This window comes from Rhamphochromis sp. 'chilingali' (genome assembly GCF_963969265.1).
Source record: "Rhamphochromis sp. 'chilingali' genome assembly, chromosome: 11".
In the NCBI taxonomy this organism is placed as follows: Eukaryota; Metazoa; Chordata; class Actinopteri; order Cichliformes; family Cichlidae; genus Rhamphochromis; species Rhamphochromis sp. 'chilingali'.
Genome location: NC_137938.1, coordinates 17,309,405 through 17,333,697, shown reverse-complemented (window position 1 = coordinate 17,333,697; position 24,293 = coordinate 17,309,405). Strand labels below are relative to the sequence as shown.

Below are 24,293 nucleotides of genomic sequence, written 5' to 3'. Positions count from 1 at the left end.
CAAAGAACATTGCTCACAGTGAAACATGGTAGTGGGAGTGTTATGCTGTAGGGATGCTTCAATACACCTGGAACTGGGAATCTCATCAAGGTGGAAGGAACCATGAAGAAGCATATGTGAAGATTTTGAAAAAGAAAACCTCATGCAGGCAGCAGCAAAACTGGTTCTCGATGGATGTCTTGACAATGAGCCAAGACATACATCGCTCCTGCAGAACTACCTCCAGAGGACCAAAGTAAACGTTACTGGCTGGCCTTGGATCTTTTACTTAAAGCTTGTTCCTCTGCTGCCACAATTAGTGCCTCTGCGCTGTCTTTTAGTCCAGCCACTGGTAGTATTTAGACATTTATATTATATTATATTATATTATATTGTAACCTATCCCCACAAACTGCATGTCTTTGGACGGTGGGAGGAAGCCGGAGTACCCGGAGGGAACCCACGCAAACACGGGGAGAACATGCAGTTTGTGGGGATAGGTTAATTGGTTAATCCAAATTGCCCATAGGTGTGAATGCGGGAGTGAATATGAGCGCGAATGGTTGTCTGTCCCTGTGTGTTAGCCCTGCGACAGACTGGCGACCTGTCCAGGGTGTACCCCGCCTCTCGCCCTATGACAGCTGGGATAGGCTCCAGCGCTCCCCGTGACCCTGAAAAGGATAAGCGGAAGCGAATGGATGGATGGATATTATATTATTATTTTATTTAATAAAGACAGATACTCACACAGGAAAAGTCTAAAATTAAAGTGGATTACAGTTGTAGTTCAAAGCTGAAAATATTGAAAGAGTAAGACTAAACTGTCTACTCTCTAAATTCACACACACTTTGACTTCTTTCTCTGTTTATTGAGAGGAAAACAAAAAAAAAAAAGCCGTGACTAAGGCCAGCATTTGCAGGCAACCCTCTGTTTTAATAATGTAGATGTCACTTTAATACATTTCTAATCATCTGTGCCACCAGGTCAAAGTTGGTGTGAAATCTGCAGGATGGCTGTTTGGTTCAAAACAAGAAAAACTGTGTTGTTCATTTCGAACGAGGAGACCCGAGATAATGCTGACGGGTCACACTATGATTAGAGGGATAAGAAGGGAAAAAAAACACTTCAGGCTCCTAAAAATTCTTCAAAGGAAACAATCTCAGCAAGGAAAGTCTCTCCTTGTAACTCACGTCCAACACTGAGGCCATAGCCTGCAATGAGAGGCCAGATTTTTTTTTTTAAGTCCTAGAAAATCAATTTTCTGAAAGGAGACCAAAAAAAAAAAAAAAAAAAAAAAAAAAAAAAGAGGGACTTGATGTAACAGGATAGAGTGAGTTCATTTTGAGAAACAAGCACCGCATCTCTTCAGCCAGCATCAGATCGGATCTCTGAAGAGTCACTGTGTGGTGGCACTTTGTTTACAATAATTAGGGCGAGGTATCACAGTTTGGCAACATGTACAAATAAAAACAGTTATCCTCGTGGATGCACAGACGGCTAAAGAAACAGTGTACCCCTGTAGCTTCAAAACACCACCCTGTTGAGTTTAGTGCTTGGAATAGATTTAAGAAACTGAGTGCTGACATTCAATATCCTTAAAAACATAACAAAAGTAATAAGCTTCAGACACAACGGTGAGGACTGCCAGGGATGTCTTCATTATTAGAGTCCAAGGAGGGAAACTAGAGAAGCAGCACCAAGCCACATAATGATGGGTATCACGGTGAGGTCTCCCTCAGGCAGGTCTGAGGCCTGTCGAATCCCAGCCTGAGGAGGGCTCAGAGGTAGACCACAGAGAAGACTGTTTCTGCTGTCAGCTTTGTCCAGGTATGCTCTTGTGTCACTCACACCATCTGGAGATAAGGGGGGGGGGGAAGAAAAAGGAACGGAGAGACCTTGTGACACCACTCCCTACCCCCCTCCCATTTACTTTTTAAACGCTGGATTTATTATTCAGGAACAATATTTCCATCCATATATTCCCCTTGCAGATTCGTCAAGCTATGTCTGTAGGCACTTGAAAGACAAATAAAAAGCTGAACTAATTGCTGTGGAACCCCCCCTGGATATATCAGGCTCGTAGAGGAGCGTGACAGCAAGAAATCAAGCTGTAGTGCAGAGCGGAAAGCCTCCATGAATCACGTTTGCATCCACGCTCGCGCGCAAGCACGCACGGCGGCGGCAGCGACGTTAGTGGCTGAGGAATAATCATTGGGGAGGCAGTCCAAATTAATACTTCAGCCGAGGCCGCCTCGTTCTCCGTCATTAGGGCACATTACAGGGCCACAATATACATCATTAAACTAGGCATAAACAATTCATTAAAAGGCAGTTAAGAAGACAAGCTAATGTCACTTCTCCCTGTGGTATTAATAGACTGTAAAATGGCAGAGGGTTAAGGCAAAAAGGATCATTCCGCAACGACTATCCAGTCACTCATCCTGACTAATGGCTCTGCTAGTTGTTGTGGATTCAGTAGACGAGCCTACTCCCCCCCCCCACGCCTCCAACCCCAAATCACACTTAGACGACTCTCTTCTTAAGAAGCCCCAACATGATACAGCGGAGCAATTTCCATTTGTTTCGGCGGCAGTGGCGTGCTGTTCAATGAAGCTGAAGAATAAGAGAAAATAGAATATGAGCGAGTTAATGCCTTCGCAGCCACTTTGTTCTACAGTCAGACTGCTTACATCTCTGCTCCTACAGGATCAAAAATGAGCCACACACACTCAGTCATCAGCCTTCGGTTTATTTAAAACCTGGTGAAATTGAAGCACCGCATTTCATCGCGACAGAGACACACAATCTCTTTACACAACAGTGGCTTTCACGCTGCAGCGGAGGGAGCGCCGCTGCAGGTCCTCCCAGTTCATGGCACAAAGGTTGATCACATATCCAGAGTGGGAGAAGAGAGACTGCATATTCATTAGAGGAAGAAAAAAAGAAGCATAGGGCCACCTCAGAAAAATACACCAAACTGCATCACTGGTCAAACAGTGATGATCTGAGAGTGGTGCTCACTTTTTAAATAGTTTTGCCTTTGCAAATTAATGCTGTTGCAGATAGTTGCTGTACAAAGTATAACAGTGACAGTGTTTTTATTGTGGTGCAGTAGTTATTACTGACATAATTACATAATTACATGATAGCAGGTCTTCAAAATGAGAGCTTTACCTGGATAAATAACAATTTAAAAAAAAAAAACATCAAAATGTATTAAAAATTTGGGTGGGCTGGGCAAAACTGATGCATTAGTGAAAGGCCTGGTGTGCCATACTGTTACCACACCTGTTTATAACAAAACTGGAAATAAACCAAGTATTAATTTCCCACTCTTATGCAGCAATTTAACCATACCCACACCAATAACAAGACTGGAAGATCGATATGTGATTGACTTCTGCGCAGCCAGGACCGCTCTGGGTTTAGCCTAGCTCAGCACAGAGACTGGAAGCAGGAACAGAGTGGAAGTCATTTTTAAGGTGTTTAGAAAGGTAATGACTGTAGCTGCAGAACGCAAATGTCGCTGCCATATTTATTTCTTAAAGCTTAAACAACTGGCAGATGGGAAAATATGTACATTCTCTAACATCGATCACTGAGCAAATCTGAATTTCAGTCTTTTTTACGTTTCTGGAGTATTTTGGGTTACCGGGGGGCAGGTTGCTGATTGGTCTGTAGGCCCGCGTGATTTGAGGTTTAGTGGACTAGCATTGCACAAACTAAGGTAAACTAAACTAAGGCAAAGACATGCATTCACTCTTACTGCTAAGTCAGACTAAAGGCATGTTTTCAGTCTTTATGCTGAGCCAGGCTAAAAACACATTTCCACTTCATGTTAGGCTAGGGTAAAGGCATACTTTCAGTCTTAGTGCTAAGCTAGGCAAAATACCAAAAAACCCAAGAAACAGTTCCCCAAATTGTATATTACCATTTAAACATCCACCAATAATGAGTATAAATAACATTTTCATTGCCGAGGGAAATATAAATAAACCATTTTTTGCATATATAGCTCTATATTTTGCAATAATTAACATGGCTGATATAAGGTATATGGCACAGAAACTGGTCAAATATAGGTGTGAGACTGATGACGACCAGATTAATGTGTTATTACTTTGGTTGAAGGGCATTAAAAAAAAAAAAGAAGAAAAAAAAAGCGAAGCACTTCACCACAATCTAAACCACTTGGACACAACATTCAAACAGGAGCATAAGGCACAAATATTGACTAGTAGCATGTGCTTCAACTAAAAATTCAAGTTTGTTTCAAACACAAAAATGCTCTTCAAGCACTTCTCCCACACTGCAGCCTTGGCTTCATATATTACAAAAAATAAATAATCAGCAGCAGTACATTTTTCATACAATTACTGCAACATTCAACACTCAATAAGCTCTGATTAACGTCTCTGTTACGCCAGCGCAAACTGACGATTTGTGTCACGTGTGTGTTTGTTGTGAGCAACACCAAAGCCCGGTAACCTTAAAGCTAACTCAAGTCTGGTGTTACTTTCTGTAAAGATGTCCTTTGTGCTGGTTTCTGGAGTAAAACATGTTTTTAAAAAAAGTGACATTTAATGAACATGAGATTATATATAGCCCCTGAGTTTGAGGACAAATACTGAGGTCACATATCGTACTTACACTCGTTACACGTTAACATTACGTCCTCGGCTTAATTTACAGCACTCCTTCTCAGCGGTAGAATTTGATCGGAGTGGGTTATGTAGTCGGCTGCAGTCAGACAGCAGTGACAGAACTCAACAGGAACGACAACAGAAACAGCACTAACATTATGACACTGCAGAGGGCCTATCTTGCACTTTCAAAGAAGGTGTTCTGCATTTGCAGCTAATTTTAATGCCTGGGCCCAGCTCTCCAAGTTTCATGAAACTCAGCTTGTGTAAACTTGCTGACAGAAAAACAGCACTGAAAACACTCCCCCACCTGAGCTCTCACCTCGGCGGAGGAGCCAGTGACTTTCAAACTTGGGGAAACAAAACTTTAGCCTAAAGGCCCCAATTTGCCTACGCTGAAATGTTTACACAACCTATGAGGTCTGAACAAAACCAATTAGCAAGCACCCCGATTATTAACACTTTCTATTTCATTTAGTCCACTGAATTGTCTGATGTACTGTATACAGCCAAACACATTCAACTGCTTCAGCTGCAGATGACTTTCTCTACAGTATTCCAACAAAGGCCTCTAGTTAATAACTACCCCTGTATTTCTTACTTGTTAACACTCGGACTTAATATAGAATATTACTACATTCATCTGAAGTGTCTGATATGTGGTGACACATTAACAGCTGCCCAGGTAATACAGTTGGAAATTCTTTCATATTATCCTAGTAAAAATATTAACTGCTGGACCAAAAGCGCCTAACTGAGAGTTGGAGAGGAAAAGATTTTTAGATTTGTTTCATGTCATCTTAAATAAGATCTTCATTACTTCTCTGCGCTTTTATTTCAAAAGAGTCAGTGTGCATATCTTTTGAATTTGATGCCTTTAGGTGTTTTCTGTACTCCTGCAATTTTAGAGCATGTGGAAATGAAAACAATTTTTTTCCCCATTGATGGAAACATGCCATTGCTAAATCTCTAGTGCATGGACATTTAATGATGATCCTGCAGTTTGTAGCAACACATATTAACTTGTGATAGTCTCATTAAAGTAAAAAAATAAAAGAATAACACTAACCACAGTGCATTGCATCTAGTGCAGCTGTTTTCACCTTTAAAGCCCCTTTGAACACAACACCATCCACTATGATTCAATGAAAGTGAGTGAATGGTGATAAACACCACCGGAAAGACCTTCATGTACAAACCAGCCTGTTCATATTCCACAATCAAACAAGGCACTGACCAAGGCCCTGATATGTAGCTAATATTATTATGTGAAGTCCAGTAACAGGTAAGAATGCTTTGTGTTCCATTTGTTTTCCTAAAAAGATGCTTAAAAGAAGTTTTCTCTCAAATGTTGCTTTTTTCACGTGTGATTTCTAGTGGTAAGGCATATTTCCTTGCCGTTTGTTATCTGGCAATACATACTGTAAGTGCTGATTCATATTGTGGGAACATGTGGCAGCTTCACTGCAACAACCCTGATTTAAAAAACAAACAAACAAAACCCCCACCCAAAAATACAAGTGTCTTATGTTGTATAATCCTGCTCCTACAAATCTGTAGTCATTTAGGTTCACTAAATCAGTAAAGCCAGTAAAATCCTCCTCACCCAGTCCCACCGCTTTTTATACTGACCGCTAAAAGAAGATCTCGTCCGTGATACAAGCAGAGGCAGGTCTGCAATCTCCTCCTGCATCTGACCTGCCTCTGAATCACTCTGGGGCAGTATGTGCTGACCAGTACCTCCCTCCACTTGCTACATCTCAGTAGTGGGAAATGAGCCAATGCTGGGGTCACTGAGTGAAGCTTTTCTTGATGGCCACATTGGGGAAGAGGCCAGAGAGCTCCTGGACGATGCGCATGTCTATCTGTGAGCAGAAGGAGACGTCCAGGAGGACAAGCTGAGGACACGACTGGAGGAGTTTCTTCAGTGAGGCGGCGCTCACTGACCGTGTACCTGTCCGGCAGACGTATCACAACAGGGACACGCAGAAGGTGAAAAACACTTCACAAAAAACGCATAAAAAATAAAACAAAACACAGAGCTGTGAAATAAAAACAATGATATTTTTATGTCTGGCTACTTCTTAAAAAGGAAACTGCGTGTGTATTTTCTTTGTAAATGAAGTAAAGTTCCTCTCTGCCTGTTCACACAGATCATAGAGTCCAGACCAAAATCATTTGCACACCTTCCAGCGAGTCAACCACTGAAGCACATCTGAAATAACTAAAGAACTGACACATCAGCATAGCCTGACTAACACTGAAGCTACTGTGCTGTCAAAAACACCAACTTATGCAACTGGAACTAGAGTGTTACTGCTATGGTGTGCTGCTGTAACTTTGCTTACTGAGCACTACTGTATAGCAATATTAAGCTGATTATTTGAGTTTGTGTTCGAGGTTAACTTGAAGGTTTTTTTCACCCCTCAAATGCTACACTGGGAATGGGCCTGCTGTGAATATGATAAGTGAACGATGAGCTAAATCAAAAATGCAGTTGCCCAACTGACAAAGTCTCTTATAAAAAGTTAAGTTGTGGCTATGCTGCTCTGATGGGGAGCTTTATACACCAACGTGATGAAACATAAGTCATGACCGAATAACCACGAACTTGACACTCATTAACAAATGATTAATAAGGCAAACGTTTGTTTCCACATATGTGTGAGGGAGATCTTACCCAGAATGTCGAGATGCCTCAGACAGGGGCAGCTGGCTGCCAACTCCTCTATGTCTGAGTCGCAGACGGTGCGGTTGGCAGTGAGGAAGAGTTTGCGCAGGCGTGGAAGGCTGCGGGCGAGGTGTTGGAAACATCCCGTACTGCTCTGCAGCGTGGGACACCAGCCCAGGTCCAGTTCCTCCAACATCCTGAGCAACAACAGAGCCAACAAGTAAACTGGGGTGACGCAAGGACAAATTTGGATATTCACAGAGAAACCATGCAGTGTCTCTAATGTGTAAGTGTTTTAACAAAAACAAAGCAATCGCAGAGGAAACTAACACCATTTCATGTCCTGGGGCCCGTTCTTCGTACGTCGCTTACTACATCCAAGATCAAATGACACATCCAAGATCAAATCATCGCGCTAACCGTGAGCTCGCTAATCCGGTTCCCCGAACACACCTGCTGTTGACGATTAGTACAGCTGGACGCAGTAATGTGACATCACTGGGTGTCGTAAAAGGGGCCACGCATCGATAGTAGAAACATTGATCGGCAACCCTCTGATTGGTCGGCGAAAATGTCGACGGAGCGCGCTCGGCTCGGTATTTTTCGGCAGCAGAGCAAGAACTCTTGAGTGAGGGATTTCAGGAGTTTCAGAGTTTAATCAGAACGCAAGGGAACACTGCAAAGGCTGCAAAAGCAAGGAGCGAGGGCTGGCAGGAAGTTGCTGACAAATTAAACTCGTAAGTAATTTAATAATAACAATAATAATGGAGTGGATTGATATAGCGCTTTTCAAGGCACCCAAAGCGCTTTACAATGCCACTATTCAGTCACTCTCACATTCACACACTGGTGGAGGCAGCTACAGTTGTAGCCACAGCTGCCCTGGGGCAGACTGACAGAAGCCAGGCTGCCATATCGCGCCATCGGCCCCTCTGGCCAACACCAGTAGGCGGTAGGGTAGATTTATCATATCACACCATATTATCCAATATTATATTACATTATATTATAATATGTTATATTTTATCCTCTTTCACATTAGAGCCACGACAGGACCCACTAGAACATGGGAACAGGTAAAAGTGAAATATAAGAATATCCTACAGAATGGTAATATTTATCACTTATATTGCTTTTCGTCTCTTGGAAAGAGACCCTGGAATAATCTGTTTGTTTATAACAGCAACCAAGAAAAGGGCAGAGGAAAAAAAGACAGGTGGTGGTCCTGCACCCCCTCGTCAACAAGTTGGTTAAGTGAATAATACCCTCACGGGAAAATCGATATCTCTCTATGAGCACACTGTCGCGCTGAGCTAAAGGATCCTGTCTATCCCGCAATATACGCTGAATTCTGAGGACTCTCCTTATCAATCTTGCACCTTCCGCAATGGGTGGCTCGCGTATACGGACAGGACATGGCTGCGACAGACTTCCCAAATCCACCTTCGCTTTTATAGCCGTGGTCTCTCATCTTGATTACACGAAGTAATTTACAATTGCTACTCTGAAATATGAATTAAATCTGTAATAATCACATACATGTAATAGAATGTTAATAGTACATTTCCCTTTTTTAGGAAATGACCTGTATGTATCTGTGTGAAATCAATAAATGGATCAGGTGCTGCATTGTCTTTAGTTACATTGATGTTATTTATTTATGGTGAAACAGTGGTGGAATATCGCTGTTGCTTTCGTATGATGACGCGGACATACCTGCGTGGCCGCGATCTAATCCTGTTTACATAAAGTAAACCTGCTCCCGAGCAGGTTTACGCTTACGGCTCTGTTGCTATGACAGCAAGTCCCGGATGAGCTTCGGGGAACCGACTGATCCAGGATCACGCGAAATCGTCAACAATCTAATCCGGCTAACCTACTTAGCGAGGTACGAAGAACGGGCCCCTGGACAATTTTACAACCAAAGATGTTATATGAGAAGAATCCTGAACTGAAAGCTATGAAAACTCCCCACCAAGCAAAAAGATGGTGGCAGGAGCAGAGAGGGGGGAGGAGCTTCCTGAAATCTTATTTTGGGGCAAAATTAGCACTTAAAAAAAAAAAGAAGCTGTTATGAATGGTTATTTTGCACATGCCTGGAGTCCGCAGGTGTTATAAACAACAGTAGCTTCAAGTGACTACCTGCACCCTGAGACGAGCTCAGTCAGGCCTCGATCGGTCAGGTTTCTGCAACGCCACAGGTCCAGAGAGCACAGCGAGCGACAGCGAGTGGCCAGCATACTGGCTACAACATCATAGTCTTCGATCTGTAAGTGAGACAGGAGCATTTACTCTCTATACAATATGCAGCATTTGCAGCTCACAAGCAAGTTCCCAGAGGGACATTTGGACGATTCAGACCCGCTTTAATGTGCAAAACCACCCTCGTCGTATGCTGCAGTCGATTCAGATGTTATGATTTGTACACGTCGGTGTGAGCGATGTACGGGCAGAGGTGCTGTGATCTGTGCTCATCTACAACACTGTCACAGTCCCAGGCTTTTAAAAATGTGCCTTTAGGATAACGTAAAGGAAGATGATGCTGTCAGGATGAGTCAGTCAATAGTCTATCTAATATATTCTGAACAAACTTTTGAAATGCTGCGATAATAAAAAGCTGATTAGCGGCATCACCCGGCTTGTGGCTCGTAACCTCGCTTCCTCGAGAGAGCAAAAGAACAAAGCACTAACGCGGAATACTTTCACCGTAAAAAACAAAAACAAATAGTCTTTCAGGAACTGATTTATGTTTGTGAGGCTGTTATTGTTCTTTGGTGTCAGGTAATGCTGGCCATATTTCATTGTTTCATCCAAAGATGAAAGCAAAGAAATGCAATTTAACAACTAAAAACAGCCCGAGCAGATAACTCAGCTACAAAAATGACAGCAAGAACATTTCTCAGAGTTAGCAGTGATGGATATTTAAACTCTGGCAGAGAGAGTCGCTGCCTTTATGCATTTCTCTTGCCAAATGTTGCATAACTTTATTTCTGATGATGACAGTTATGTCTTGAGAAAGACCACATGAGGATTTTCTCATGTATTATATCAATATTTCCATCAAAGTCATTCAACTTTTTTTAGGGAGTTAAACACACACAGATGCCCCATCATTATCATCATGATACACTAAACATTTATTAAAATGCCTCATTAATAATTCTAAAAGATGTTAATAATAAAACGTATTGTACTTTAATATCATCATACATATCTGTCCACAACAGTTGCTGTATACCATTCCCCTCATATTCAATGAGCCATCATTAAAGGAGTAACAGGAGAATGACACCGCTCTCACAGAAGTCTACAACTACCAACCAATTATCTTATCTTAGCACAGACTGCACAAAGATTAGCCAGTGACCCCATGCCAACCACCGGCTGTTAGTGAAAAATGTGTATTCCCAGACTGGTTTTCAAGTGGTTGTTGGCATTTGCTGTCACTGGGTGAAATTGGTACTAAAGAGGTACACGGTGCTGCACTGAAAACTTCTTTGGCCCCCAGCAAGTTGCCATGGTTGACTGTAGTTTGCACGGAAGAAGCTTAATGTCACTGCTGTCTAAACATGGAGCAGTAGTGAAACTTGGTTTTGGTCTTAAGACGCACGTTTTTCCAGATCTCATTAGCGTTCTATGATTAGCGTTTGCAAATGGGTGTCTTCCATGCAAACACTAAGGTGAGCAATCGCAAAGAGTGCATGGTCAGCACCCTCTTTGCATCTGAATTCACTTGGCAACAGCCAGAAACCTCCAGTAATCACTCACTAACCAGTCAGGGTATACATATTTATCACTAGCCACTAGAGTATCCTAAATGGTGGCCAAATGGTGTCTAGGCCTGTGTGACTACAGCATTATGCAACAGTCACACTAAGAAAAACGGTGGTTGAGGTATGACCAAAATGATTGTGACCTTGTGCAATGACCTTGCAATCCTGTCACAGACAGGGACCAGGTCTTGACCACTCCCAGTCAGTTGCCATCTTCAAAGAGACTTTGGCGTGGCAAGATGGTGATAAGAGTGATTTGCCTATCAGTCTGTCAGCTGTGCTGTCAGCTTACTACTGAACTGGGTCAAGTTGGCAATTACATGCAATCATTTTGTGTTAATACAGTGATTAACTTGTGACAAACTGTCAACAATTGCAAATGTGTTGCAGTGTACATACTCAGAAATCAATATTAACTACTTACAGAGTCGAGCGAGAACCTCAGAAATTCAACAGAAGCAATTCCTCCAAAAATAGAGACCTTGCTGCTTCAGGACAGCGATTTAACTGCAATGTGATATACTGTAGGTGCTTAGCAAACCTTGACTTTATGTAGGAATATAACCAGAACGCACACAATTGGCCACCAGCTGACTGGCTCACACGCTGACTGCATTTTCAAACTGTTTGTGTTCATAAATTAAACATCATTTACTTGAAACCTTCACTAATCAGAGTGATTCCAGTGAGTTTGAATCAGGCCACCATTGTTTGCAGACAGGATGCCTTCCATCAGACAACCTGTGCGATCGCACAAGTGGGTACTGCAACTACTTGTAATCAGTTTTTAATGCAAAAAAACATTAAATTCAATTATATAAGCACAGATTTTTCCCAGTTACGATAAGATTGCTGTCCTACTTTTACTCCAGTGTGACTAAGCCATTTGCCAGGGATCACAGGGCTCTCTTTCATCTTCCTATCTGGCATCTTTTAGACAAGCTTCCAAAATGAAAGGTAATAGTTAAGATTGTAGCTTTCTTTGAAACTTCATATGTGTGCACATTCTCACCCTCACACAGCTCCCCAGGTTGAGGTGTCTTAGCTCTATGCAGAAAGTCAGAATGCTTAAGATGGCTGTTTGCTGTGGAGGAAAGGAGAGACGGAGACAGAGGTGCACAGGTGAAAACCAGGTAGGTAGAAGGAGCAAAAGAGATTTAAAACACCGGTAGCATCTTACCTGAGTGTAAATCTATATATAAGATAATTTAAAACAACATAGGTTTTAGTAGCGGTAACAAATCCAGTCATGTCACCTAAAGTTCCCGTTTAAGTAACTTCCTGTCTGTTACCTGGCACACCCAGCACTTTCAGGATTAAAAGGTTTTTAATAAAGCACAGGAAACAATTTTTCCACCTCCTTGTGGAGTGAAAAAAGTGAAAACGGAGGCCTCTCGAGCAGCACTACAATTAGTATATGGAGATATCAGAATTCAGTGCTGCAACTGCCAACACATGCACCTCAGCGGTAGGAGAATGTGTCAGACATGAAAGTGAAAGCCTCTTGTCTGCGTGTGCGCGCGTGTGCTCGACTCGGTGTAAGGCATTTTTATAAGTGCCTCTCTCCTGTAAGCTAGCCATTTAATTAGAGCAGTGACAAGGTAATGACAGCTGAGATGTCAGGGCCTCAAACAGACACACGGCTCGCTCTGTCTGTCCGGGTGTAAACAACCTGCAGCACGCTGCCTGGCTCCACCGCAGAAACTCTACACTGTCTGTTGCCCACAACGTCACTCTGAAACATGACAAACACTAGAGAAACGCTGAGGTGCACCACCAAAACAAGGCACAGTGATATTACACATCAGACATGCCTGAGCTTGAATACATGCGATATATATTCAACACCCTGTAGAATCAGAGTTTACTCAGTTCATCTTAAATCTTTCTTAAGGAGAAATCATTAGTTTTTACATTAAATGCACATTTTTGGGAAGTTTTGTTCAAACCTATACTATATGCATGTTTCAAGTGAAACAAAGGAGGTCATCAGATGATTAACTAAACACGAAAAAAATAAGATTAAAACATCTTTAAAACAAAATGATGATCTTTTTTTTTTATATTAGTTCAGTTACACAGGTGGACCTCAGACTTTATAAATGAGGAAAATGTGGTTTTAATTGCTTACAGATCCCCTATCACAGAAAAGTCATAAGTCATCAGTATGTTAATGCTGTAAAACCTGAGTTTCTGAAAGGGGGGAGGAGGCCAGTGGAGGCTGTTGGTAACAGTTCATGTGGCCTAGCAATGAAAGAGGTTATGACATGAGCTAAATCGGTTTGCACCAAGGCTTAGTGTAAGATAAAGGATTCGTTTGAACTGTGAATCATGCAAAACTACTCTAATACAGTCCAAGAATAAAAGTACAGAGTTGGCGATGAGCAGGTCCCCTTTAAGAAGATAAAAGCTGCCTCTGGCTGCTCTTTTATCTCAAGGGGTCGGCACAGTGGGCAGCTCCTCATGTTTGATTTGCCAGACGCCCTTTCTGATGCAAACCCAAAAGGCATTTTCTGCTTTATTAGATACAATTGATCAAATTCTGTTGCTTGAATATCAGGAAAAGTGACTAAATTCTCTGACCTTTCCACCGTGTGGAATCTACCTCTTGAAAATCTCTGACATTCTATATATTCAAAATACGAAAGATAATTCATTTTTTAAAAATCTTTTTGTAATTTTTTTATAACAGCTCAGCATCAATGGTGAATAAAACATTTTATACATTTAGAAAAAGGAGCAGTCTGCAAATTATAAACAGCCAGGGTATCGGATATATCATTAACCAAACAACAATTTGACCTGCTCTATATTTAAACAAGACAGATCGAAGTCCACGCGAATCACTCCGATTAGTTTCGCAGAGACACTGTTTGCAGCGCATACCTCTATCTTTGTTCGGTAAAGCACCAGCCTGCGGAGGCGTGTAAGTTTTGAGATGTGCGTGAAGGCCTGTGGGGGGAGACGATCACAGGAGGACAGGTTGAGCTCCTGGAGTCCAGGACAAGTCTGGGAGATGACCTCGAGACAGGCTTCGTTCAGGAAGTGGCAGCATGACATTTCCAGGCAGACCAGGCTGGGACCACAGGCCTTCATGAAACTAAGGCGGGAGATTGAGAGAAATGAGTGACAAGAGGCCAAAAACAAAAACGAACAAAAAAGCCATCAATTCCCCAGTAGTCCTTCATCCTCTTCTTAATTTATTTTTCAATCAGTTACAGAAGAATGTGTAAACTGATTTTCTTTGTTTCAGTATGCTCCTCCTTGAAAAAGTGCTTTTACTTCTATTGCTACTTTCCAAGGTCATTTCCCTGTTTGCTGCCATTCGTGGCCCGCTGATAGTCTGACCTGCTGAAGCCCGTCAGGGTAAGGGCTCCACGGTTGCCGGTCCAGGACAGGTTGAGCCTCTGGAGGAGGGTGCAGCGGCTCTGCAGGTGTCCCAGGGAGGCGTCACTCAGCCGGGCCCAGTAAGGCTGCAGACTCAGCTGGGTGTACTGTAGCGGGTCACAGCAGTGCTGGTGCAGCAGCTTACAGCTCTGGGCCAGACGGCAGAGGTCTGGCAGGGTCAGGTGGCTCAGTATCAGCTGGATGAGCTGTGGACGGGAGTCGGGGGAGAGGGGTTAAGATAGGAGACGAGGAGAGGAGAGGAGAGGAGAGGAGAGGAGAGGAGAGGAGAAATGGTAAGATACGAGGAGGGTGAGAGACAAGACATGTTTGGTCTTGTAAGAAAACATAAGCAGAAAATAACACATAATAGAGAACATTAAAGAATAGTGGAACCTAGCAGAGAAGAGAAAATAGTTCAGTGTAGAGTGGAGAATGTTAATTGCGTCCCCTCTGTCAGGCAGATCTAAATAGTGGTTATCTGGGAGACACAGCACCGATAGCAGGATCAGCGGTGAGCCGGCTTGTTTTGCACCGCATTCGTGTGTCTCTCAAAGAGAAAGAATGGTTGTGCGTGTGTGTGTCACAGTGGATTAACAATACACTGTGTTCAAGCTGGTATCAGCTGACAGATAATAGCTATATTGTGTTTCTGAAACAAACACACAGCGGTTGTGAAGACTGCTGTTAATGGCAGTGGTTTGGATAGGAGATAAGAGAACAACTATCAAGAGTACTGCTGGTGTTTTGAAGCTCGCCTCAGACAACATGATACATCTGTATGGCATGAAAATGACTGTCTGTGAGTGCGAGATCAAGAAAGTGCCAGAATGGTTCAACCCGCAGTGTTCGTGTGTGACACGTTTTTTTTATTTTTTACAACAAAAACAAAAAAGTGCACGTGTGCACACATGCTGAGCACATATAATAAGGAAAAAACTTGATGTGCATAAGGAAAGCTTTAAAACACTTCAAATAATCAGCGTTGCAAATGTTTTGTGTGCAGAGAAATGACTGCAGCACCTTCAACCTATATGTAAGACTAGTGCATGCGACTGGAACATCTTCAAAAAAGAAATTTTAGATATTGCAACTTTCAGGCAGTAATTGTAGAAGTAATGAGGGCGGCAGCTGAGGAGTCAGGTTGGATCTCTGTGCTTGTCAAAATAGGAAGAGTGTGATAGGGAATGGTTAAACCTAATATTTATTAAAGAGGTACTGATCGAAAATACTCCTGTCTGTACCACTAAGCAAACAAGATCACATCTGAAAAATAAAATTTAAAAATGCAGTTTTATTTCATTGTGCGTATCTAAACTTTCAACCCAGGCTTGGATGACGCAAGCCTTCTGATTTGTTATTAAGGACTGTAATCACCTCATATGGCAGTTTGTCAAAGTAGCCATTTCCTGTCCTCTGGTGCTTGCCATCTCCTTGCCTGAAAGGACCTCCCACATCAGACAGCTCCTCTTCGCTGTCGCTCAGGTCACTGATGTCGATGATGGGCATTTTATAGAGAGCCAGCATAGGCCTCTCTTTTACCCCACGCAGGATAACAGCATCCAGTTCGGTGTAATAGTCCAGCAAAGAGCTGTTCACCTCTAGACGCAACAGGTTGGTTGGGAAGCCGATATGCTTTATTTTAGGGGAAAACTGGCGAGCCTGTGGAGTCAGCACCTTGGTGGGCTCACCAGACCACAACACCTCCCACCTGGACAACACAAAACATGTGCAAATATAAAAATAACATTCTTTAACCTATATAATGCTATTAAGACTACTTTGCACTACTCTAGGTACTCGTTGAAAGCAGCAGGAAAATACAGTCCTAACAATGTTCTTAAGCCTGTGTGTGGCATTGTGCACAACAGTGTTTGCCTCTTTATCTTAACATATTTCTAATAAGCAGAGGCAGACGGATTTGCCCATATATGTTGTCGGATATGCCCCCATATGAAAACTGTCTTTATTACAGTAAAAAAAAATTTTTTAAAGCTGTGCGGTGTAACTTGTAAATTATGTTTTTACATAGCTTAGCAAGCAGAGCAGTTTTCCCTCTGTTGTTTGCAGTACTATCAGTACTTTATGCAACACATGTTCACAGGTTGTGAAACACATTGGAAAGTTACTAAATAACAACCCCATCATTGTCTGTTTTCAATATAAATCAAACATACAAATCAGGCATTTATAGTATTCTAAAGACTAATGATATAGTGATATCAAAACTTTACACTCTCTAAAAATCTGTATCAGGTCCAAAACTCCAGTGTTGATAAGATAAGATAAGATAAGATAGAACTTTATTAATCCCTCGGGTGGGTTCCTCTGGGAAATACAGAGACAAATATAAATAAAATATACAAAGGGGATAAATAGAATAAATAGGAATAAAAATAGAAATACAAGTGAATTGCACATTTCAAGTATTGAGGTCTATTGCACCATTGACTATTTACAAAAAGTATTGCACAAGGTATTGTACAGTGAGGTGAAGAGGCACTACAGCTTAGTTGTTCCCCCCTCCTCCTTTGTCCTCCTGATCATGCACTCTTAAATAGTGGGACTACTTTGAATGGCTTTTAGCAGCTGACCACATCCATATTCCATCAGAATTGTATACCCTGACTTCTGTCTCACTTCTTTTTTTGCTGGCTCCCTGTGTGTCTCAGTGGACATACAAATAATCCTTACAAGCCAGAGGTTGAGGCTTCAGAGTAAAAGCTGATACTCTGCTCTCTATGGTGTCAATGACAATGTACCCCATTTAGTAATCTTTGCTCTACACGTTTTTAAAAAAAATGTTTTCAATGAAAGGGGCAGCCAATCAGAGGAAAGCAGGCTTGTGGGGGAGGGGATTCTATGACTTGTTTCGGACAGTAATGAACTGAGACACTGCACCAAGAGCAGGACCAAGGCAACATAAGGCAACACCTAACACGAGGCAGTAAACACCAAGCTAAAGCTGTAAAAAGTGAATAAAGATCCAGGCAAATCTTAAGACTTTATACAATTTTATCAGTTTAGTTTTTTCTAATCAAGGTAGCCTAAATCATTTATCTGCATGCAAACATGGCTAAATATGATTCAGTGCTCTCCTATACATAATACTGCGTCTTCAAGTCAGAACTAAGAAATTAAAAAAAGCTCAGTCTCTGCATATATGCAGCTCCACTGTGCAGTGTGACTCCCTTGACAATTAGCAGTTAGTGCTATAGCAGGTAGATTGTTGAAGAAATCATCTAATCATCTAATCTTCGTGATAAAGAATTGTAATAAGCTAATCCCATTGCATCCTCTGCCAGGTTTCTGGTAGTTTTCTGGTGGAAATTCTGGCCAAGCAGTACTTTACTCCATGAAATGCCAACTGGATTTTATCCAAACACTGAAGCCTTGTTATGTAATCGAAAACTGTGCAATTTACTGGTATTGTAAAGTTTTAGAAATGGCATAGTGTGGAGGAACTATTGTTACCTGACATCAGTAGGCGGATTCTGGGTGAAAGGATTATGAGAGCAGGCCAGGATCTGGACGATGGCTCCAGGGTAATAGGTCTCAAACACCTCCACTGCTGTCGGGTAGACGGGCTCCTCAAAGCCTAGCTCAATGTAATCCTTACTGTAGAAGCCTTTAGGAGTGCGACGAAAAGGCAGCGGAGCACTGGCACACTGTTCCCACCACGTCCCATAAGTTCTGAATACAGCTGTCTGGGTGAAGTCCCCTGAGCTGGGGTAGACGTTAGGCACCCCTGCCAGGTTCCACATGGTGTAAGACATGCTATTCTCACTGCCATAGTGGGAGCTGAAGTCCAAAACCTCTTTGGCGTACTGCTCCACCTCCACACTGACTGGCAGTACCGCTCTCTGGCCAGATTCCACAGCCCGTCGACTGGTCAGAGCCTCGCCTCGAGTTCCACTCCTGGAGCGCCGCCGCAGACAGATATAGTAAAACATGCTCAACAGGGTTAACATAGGGAACTCTGGGACTGATGGGGGCAGTGGGGAGAAACGGAGTAGGAGGATAACCCTCCACCTACGGGTAGAACATTATCTCAAGCGCTGGGGATGAACAAAGCGCAGGCTAGAAGGCTGGCTGCATGCATGACCTGTGGGTTAGGCAGAGACAAACAAGAGTGAGAAGAGCAAGACAGCAGGTCTAAGACACCACAGAGGGACCAATTTCTGCTTGGTCCCGATATAAACTTGATCATTTTGGATATCTGAATCCTAAATTTAAATGAAAATAGCAAGAAGCAAAAATACATTTTTGGCTGAATATAAATTGAAGGATTGTAAAACCAAAACAAAACAAAAAAACGTTCCATGTGGAGAAAGCGCTACTTTATGTTGTGCATGATTATACTAATAAATAATCAATACATTCAATACATTTCTTTGGGGTTGTCATAAAAAAAGACCTGCTTTCAACATAAGGTTTTTACATAACAGGACAAAAGATAAAATCATCCACCCTGTAGCAGGTCTTAAAATCAGATAAATGCAAGGTCAGGAGAACAACATCACATGACATATGACGCATCCCTACTCATTTAACAAAAATTAAGCCAAAAATACAGAAGCAGTGTGTGAAAGACTAAGCACATGCCTGGTTTCAGCAGCTTTTAGAGCCCTAATCATCACCCATCCACCGCCATGCATTACTGGCAAATATCTCCATATTAGCTCGTCTGTTTAAAGGACACTGTTCTAAAAGTCTTGTGCTTTGTTCAGATGTAACTTTGCAAATCTAAGCTGAGCTGCCATGTGTTGTTTTTTTTTTTTTTTAGAAAGAAGAGATTTTCTCTGAAATCCTTCTAAACAAGCCATACTTCTTCCAATTGTACCATCAAGCACAGTCTGACCTTGGGATGCATCTGCTGGGAGATACACTCCAGGGAAAATTGGCAACGGTCTTCAATGTTTTTGCACTTTTTTTTCCCCACTTAGAATGATAGACTTCAAATTGTTTGGAAATGGTCTTTTAACCCTTCCCAGATTGATGGACAGCAACAGTTGTTTCTCCAAGCTCACTGCTGATGTATTTCCTCTCTAGCATTGTGTTAACACATACCTGGCTTGTCCGTACCAGTAACCTCCCAGAGCTTCTGCTTTTTCATTTGTTAAACAAATAATGATGTTGTGCAATATGTAAAATGTTGTTGGTTATCTGAGGTTATATTTGTTTAAAAGGTAAGACTTACTAAGAACCATGTTTTGCAATTTGTGCTGATATAAAAAATTACGTTAATTAAAAGACAGGCAGCTTCTTCTTACCATGACTATACATGTATACTTACTTTTACATTTTGATGCTTTCTTGTAGACAAATGATTCATTTTTACACATTGACAAATTACAGCAAGAAGCTGGATCTAATTTCTAGCAATTTCTTCACTATTTTAACCACTTTGACACTTTCTGAGAAGAAGACTTGCTTATTTAATGAATACTTATTCTGCAAACAAACCAAGCACTTCTGCAGCTGCCAATCTTCGAAAGGTATAGCCTTGTACCGCTGCTTGCGTGTGGCATTTCTTCATAACTACATGCGGTAGTTTGTGGTTAAATGAAACACGGCAAGACATTTATCAAACCAAAATGCAAACTGTAGAGGTTAAATCCATGTTAACGCTTGACACCATCAGAAATCGCTAGCACTGACTACAATATTCAGGTTTCAAGACATCCTGGTACTTAATGGTGCCTGGTAGCCACAAATCAAGAGTGGCTACATGATACCAGAAACTTCTGGGTCTGGTGCCTGACACTCCTGCCTCACAGGTTTTCAGTATCACAGATTGACCCAGCTGTAGGCTGCAGTGAGCAGTACACGTTTGCCAGGGACATCCTGTGCTTATGTGTAAACAAACAAGTAGCCCTACAAGCAATAACAGGACACGAGTCCCCACCAACCCTATATTAACCGCCTTTAACATTAAAAAACAATTACATTAAAGCCAGTGATGTTTAGACAACAACCACGTTTTGATAAAACTAAAATATTAGCTTTAACTGTACACATGAAATACTAATAATACTGTAAAAAAAAATACTACAGTTCTGACAATAATGTGGCCTTATTAATACTGTACGGGAAGAGAAAAGGAAGTGTAGCGTTTTCTGTCTTGCCAATGTAACCTTTGATATTTCATTGTGCATTTGAAGCTAGCTAAACTAGCCCTCCAACCTTGCTACTTTTGAAGGCATTTCGACATTACATTAGGTAAACGAATTCTGACATACGTAAGCGTACTTTAAGCCAGCTGCCAGGAAGAAACTGTCTTTTCCCAAGTCCTTGTTCAATAAACTGAGCAGTCTCCCACAGCTAGTGCTGTCAGTGTTAGCTAACGATAAATAGTTAGTGTTAGGTAGGCAGCTAGCTAGCAGACACAGGCTGAGCTGTCAAAACATGAACTGTTAGCTTCCGTAATGGTTGCTGTGCAAAAACCGAGCGATCAAAGAGGACAAAATTTACAGTGAACGTAGATCAATGAATCCACTGACGAGGAAAAACTCTCTTCCTTCCATAGCCGTTCACAAAGATTTCAACAATCAAACATTCTTGACGTTTACCTTGTGTTGCCTTCAAGTAACAGTCGGCCAATGCATTAACTCAGAGAGCGCACAGCACAGTCAGCGACATAATCTGGGTAACCCTTCATCTTTGTGTGTTTTAAGTATTAGAGAAGTATCAGTATTATTACTACCACTACACGAGTTATTTCTACAAAACACGATGCACTGGGGCGAGGCTCCAGGGGGAAAGTAATGCAATTTGGAAGACTGCTGCTTTTTTCTCTTTATCATTGCACCAGTGCGGCACTAAATAATTGACTGTGTTCAAATGTCGTGAACAAATGCGAAACATGGCCAATTTTGACTGTTTTTGTCAAAACGTGTGATTAAACAGGACGCGGAAACCTAAAAAAAATAGAAGTTACGTATGAACTTTAAATGTCACACTTTAAATGTACAACAAATTATCAACATCCGGTCGGCTTCTTTTAAAGCAAAGGATTATGGGAAAAGTAGTTCTTTGGTTTAAAACAGACACTCAAAACATTCACCCCAGTTTCATGGTTTTTAATACATTTATAGATAATCCAGCGTAATGTGTATTAAAACATACCATTAAAAGAATGGAGGAGTATAATAAGATTTCATTCTGTTTCAAGGCCATTCACAAACAACATAGATGTAGACTATATACACACACCCAAAAATAAAAGGTAGAGTTCGGTCAGCAATGGTGAAAATAATTCTTCAGCTTATTAAACCTTGGAGATAAAAAAAATTAAAACAACTGAAAAAGATTTTTTTTTAAAATAAAACACACACCAAAGGAGAACCAGTCATGTAAACAAAGAAAGATATGAGGTATAAGGTAAGAGCTAATTAAACAACAAGGACCAAGATAAAAATGTATTCAACCTTTTAGACATATTTCAGCGTCCTAAAATACTAACGTAATGTAAGAAAACAGTCAAAGAGGGAGTACAGCCTTTCGCTCAAACACAAGAAAACACAAGCAAACGTGAATAATAACTCTTTCTCGTTGAAGGACCCATTTATTGGCAGGTGTTTGAGCAAAGGGGGTCAGAGGAGTTTAGGGAACACTGCTTGTTGCTCTGCTGCATCCAGAATATTGTTCCGCCATTGGGGCGTGTGGCAGTGGTGGCAAGGGGTTCAGTACTGGGAATGAGGTCACCCTGTACTGTCCTATTGACAGCAGGAAGTGGTGCAGCACCACAGCAAAGAATGCGATGTCTCTGCGCGCTGACTCTTCTCCTGGTCCCGTCAGGATGTGATTCAAGCCTCTTTGGACAGTGATGTTTCCAAGAAGTTCATTACTCTTGGCAGTATTAGTGCTTAGAGAGTAATGGAGCAGATTGATTTCTGATTTGCTCCATTAGAGCAGAAATGAGCTTAGTCATTTCTGCTCTGATGGAGCATGTGAAAATAGCAGTGGAGAGCTGGTCTGCTTTAGCTAGGACTACTTAGAAAGCCATTTTACTGAACTGCTTGGGGAGAAGTGCTTAAAGGTGGCAACCAGGAACCTTCATCATCACTATCATCACCACCAAAAATCTCCTGCTGGTGCTTTCTCTTTCTCCTGGAGCACTCTTGATCCTGCCGGGTGGTCTTGTAATTTAAAAGCACTTGAAAGCACCCGTGAAACTTTTAAAAATAAATAAATTAAAGGTACGGGAAAACATTTCTATAAACCTTTAAACATTTTGCCAATTTTCTCACATCTTCTCTTGGTTTTGTAATGCCACTTTATTTTTTAACAAGTAGCTGGTAATGTAGACATGGTGTACTCAAAAGGAAACAAAAAATAAAAAGCTAGCATGCCCACTGCATTTTCAAGAGTCGTAACTCTAATGAATGTACGCTACAATTTGTACAAATACTGAATATTATCTTTTGGGGCTGCCAGTCAAACTGAATGTTTTTCACATGCTAAAAGTCTCTTGTCTACAAAAGAGAAGTCTGTCCTCCACCATCTCCTCATCACCTAAACTCTTCAACGATAACAGACAGCAAACTTCAGCTGCACAGTTTGTTATGCAACAAAATCCATCAAGTGATCACAAAAAAAGAAAGAAAACTCGGTGTTTGCTGCTTGCTGTAGCGTCCTCATGGCAGTAAGTTTTTGGACTGCTTCAAGTGAAGTGTCCAGGAAGGACAAGTGATTTTCAAAAAAGAAAAAAAAGATGGTGCATGAGATGATGAAAGCGTCATGTCGAAGAAAAAGATGAAAATGTTTTCGCATTGCTTGGCAAACACTCCAAAGGCTATAAATACAAAGAAGAGTGAAGTCACAGTGGTGCTCTACAAAGGTTAAAGCAATTTGTGCTGAGCTATTGGTGGTTTAAGAAGTGTTTAATTTTTCCTGGGCACAAAAGCACACAGATCACACTTTTCATAAATCTGAAACTCAGCCATCTTCTTCAACTCGTGAAGCCCTCCTGCTGTAGATCGTTTGCTGGTTTTAAAACCAGCGGAGTAATAGACAAACAGTGATGTTGAGGGGAAAAAAGCAAAAAACAAAACATATTCGCAGTTTGAAGACTCTTGATGGAAATCTGTAATAGACATCGAGGTTGAAATTATTGCTTCGTTATTGCATTAATATTAACTATGGGGAAATACATTACATAAAACCTAAAATAAATGTAGGTGCAACATTTTACGTTTGGTTTATGTAAGCGGACAGACACCTAAAAAAATCATGTAACTTCAACCAGAACCAAAGGCCACAGGCACAAGACCCAAAACTGCTAAAAAAAAACCCCTCTAAAATTAGTTGCTTCTGATGTTCTTTCCTTCCCTATCTTCTATCTTATCCTATGCATTGCTTTGAAGAGTTACTTTCCTCCTGTATATTTGCTTCCTTTGATTTCACTCATTGGTTTCACCTGTGGTCTTTCTGCAAGTGCCTTGCTTTACTGCAAATTTTTCTATCAATCCAATAACAAGGGTCAGTATTGCAGATTCCAATACCAATACTTATACTATAGAGGCAGCTTATACAGGAGACAGCAGCATGATTTATGAGCTGAGTCAACATCAATTTGCAAATTATGAACACATTTTAATGACCACTAAATCACTGTGATTTTTACTTTGCACAATAATTAGTTGATAAAACAAATCACATCTTTCAGCTTTTCATGTATTTGGAAACTGGGTCTTTTGGAGAGCTGGAATGCAGCAGAGATGCAGTGTTCATCTCTAAAGCACTTTGGGTCAGCTTCTGTTGTTTAAATGTGCTATAGGCTATAAATAAAAAAGACACGGCAGTCACACAAAGGTTCAGTTGTTTATTATAGTGCAGGT

At 41.4% G+C, this 24,293-nt stretch overlaps 1 protein-coding gene across 5 annotated transcripts; it reads right to left on the bottom strand.

Moving 5' to 3' along the window:
* Nucleotides 1-2,574: 2,574 nt before the first annotated feature.
* Nucleotides 2,575-21,239, bottom strand: fbxl4 (F-box and leucine-rich repeat protein 4). Of its 5 annotated transcripts, none has more exons than XM_080895384.1 (9): nt 21,024-21,239; nt 17,926-18,556; nt 15,829-16,162; nt 14,416-14,660; nt 13,954-14,167; nt 12,080-12,151; nt 9,437-9,561; nt 7,304-7,491; nt 2,575-6,577 (listed from the first exon to the last, which is right to left on the bottom strand). In XM_080895384.1, the coding sequence occupies exons 2-9, from the start codon at nt 18,420-18,422 to the stop codon at nt 6,414-6,416; spliced, it is 1,839 nt and encodes a 612-aa protein (XP_080751510.1). In that variant the 5' UTR covers nt 18,423-18,556; nt 21,024-21,239; the 3' UTR covers nt 2,575-6,413. The 5 variants fall into 5 exon arrangements, with proteins under 5 accessions (XP_080751510.1, XP_080751509.1, XP_080751511.1 ...); XM_080895383.1 differs by having other exon boundaries at nt 20,926-21,027; XM_080895385.1 differs by lacking the exon at nt 21,024-21,239 and adding an exon at nt 20,694-20,917.
* Nucleotides 21,240-24,293: the final 3,054 nt, after the last annotated feature.

Bases quoted from the DNA above. Each gene is read 5' to 3' on its own strand.
- fbxl4 (XM_080895384.1), bottom strand. From the start codon at position 18,422: ATGTTAACCCTGTTGAGCATGTTTTACTATATCTGTCTGCGGCGGCGC. The intron at 14,661-15,828 runs GTGATTACAGTC...TCCCGTCCACAG, and splicing joins TTGACAAACTGCCATATGAG to CTCATCCAGCTGATACTGAG. The intron at 7,492-9,436 runs GTAGTCACTTGA...GTTGTTGCTCAG, and splicing joins GAGCTCGTCTCAGGGTGCAG to GATGTTGGAGGAACTGGACC.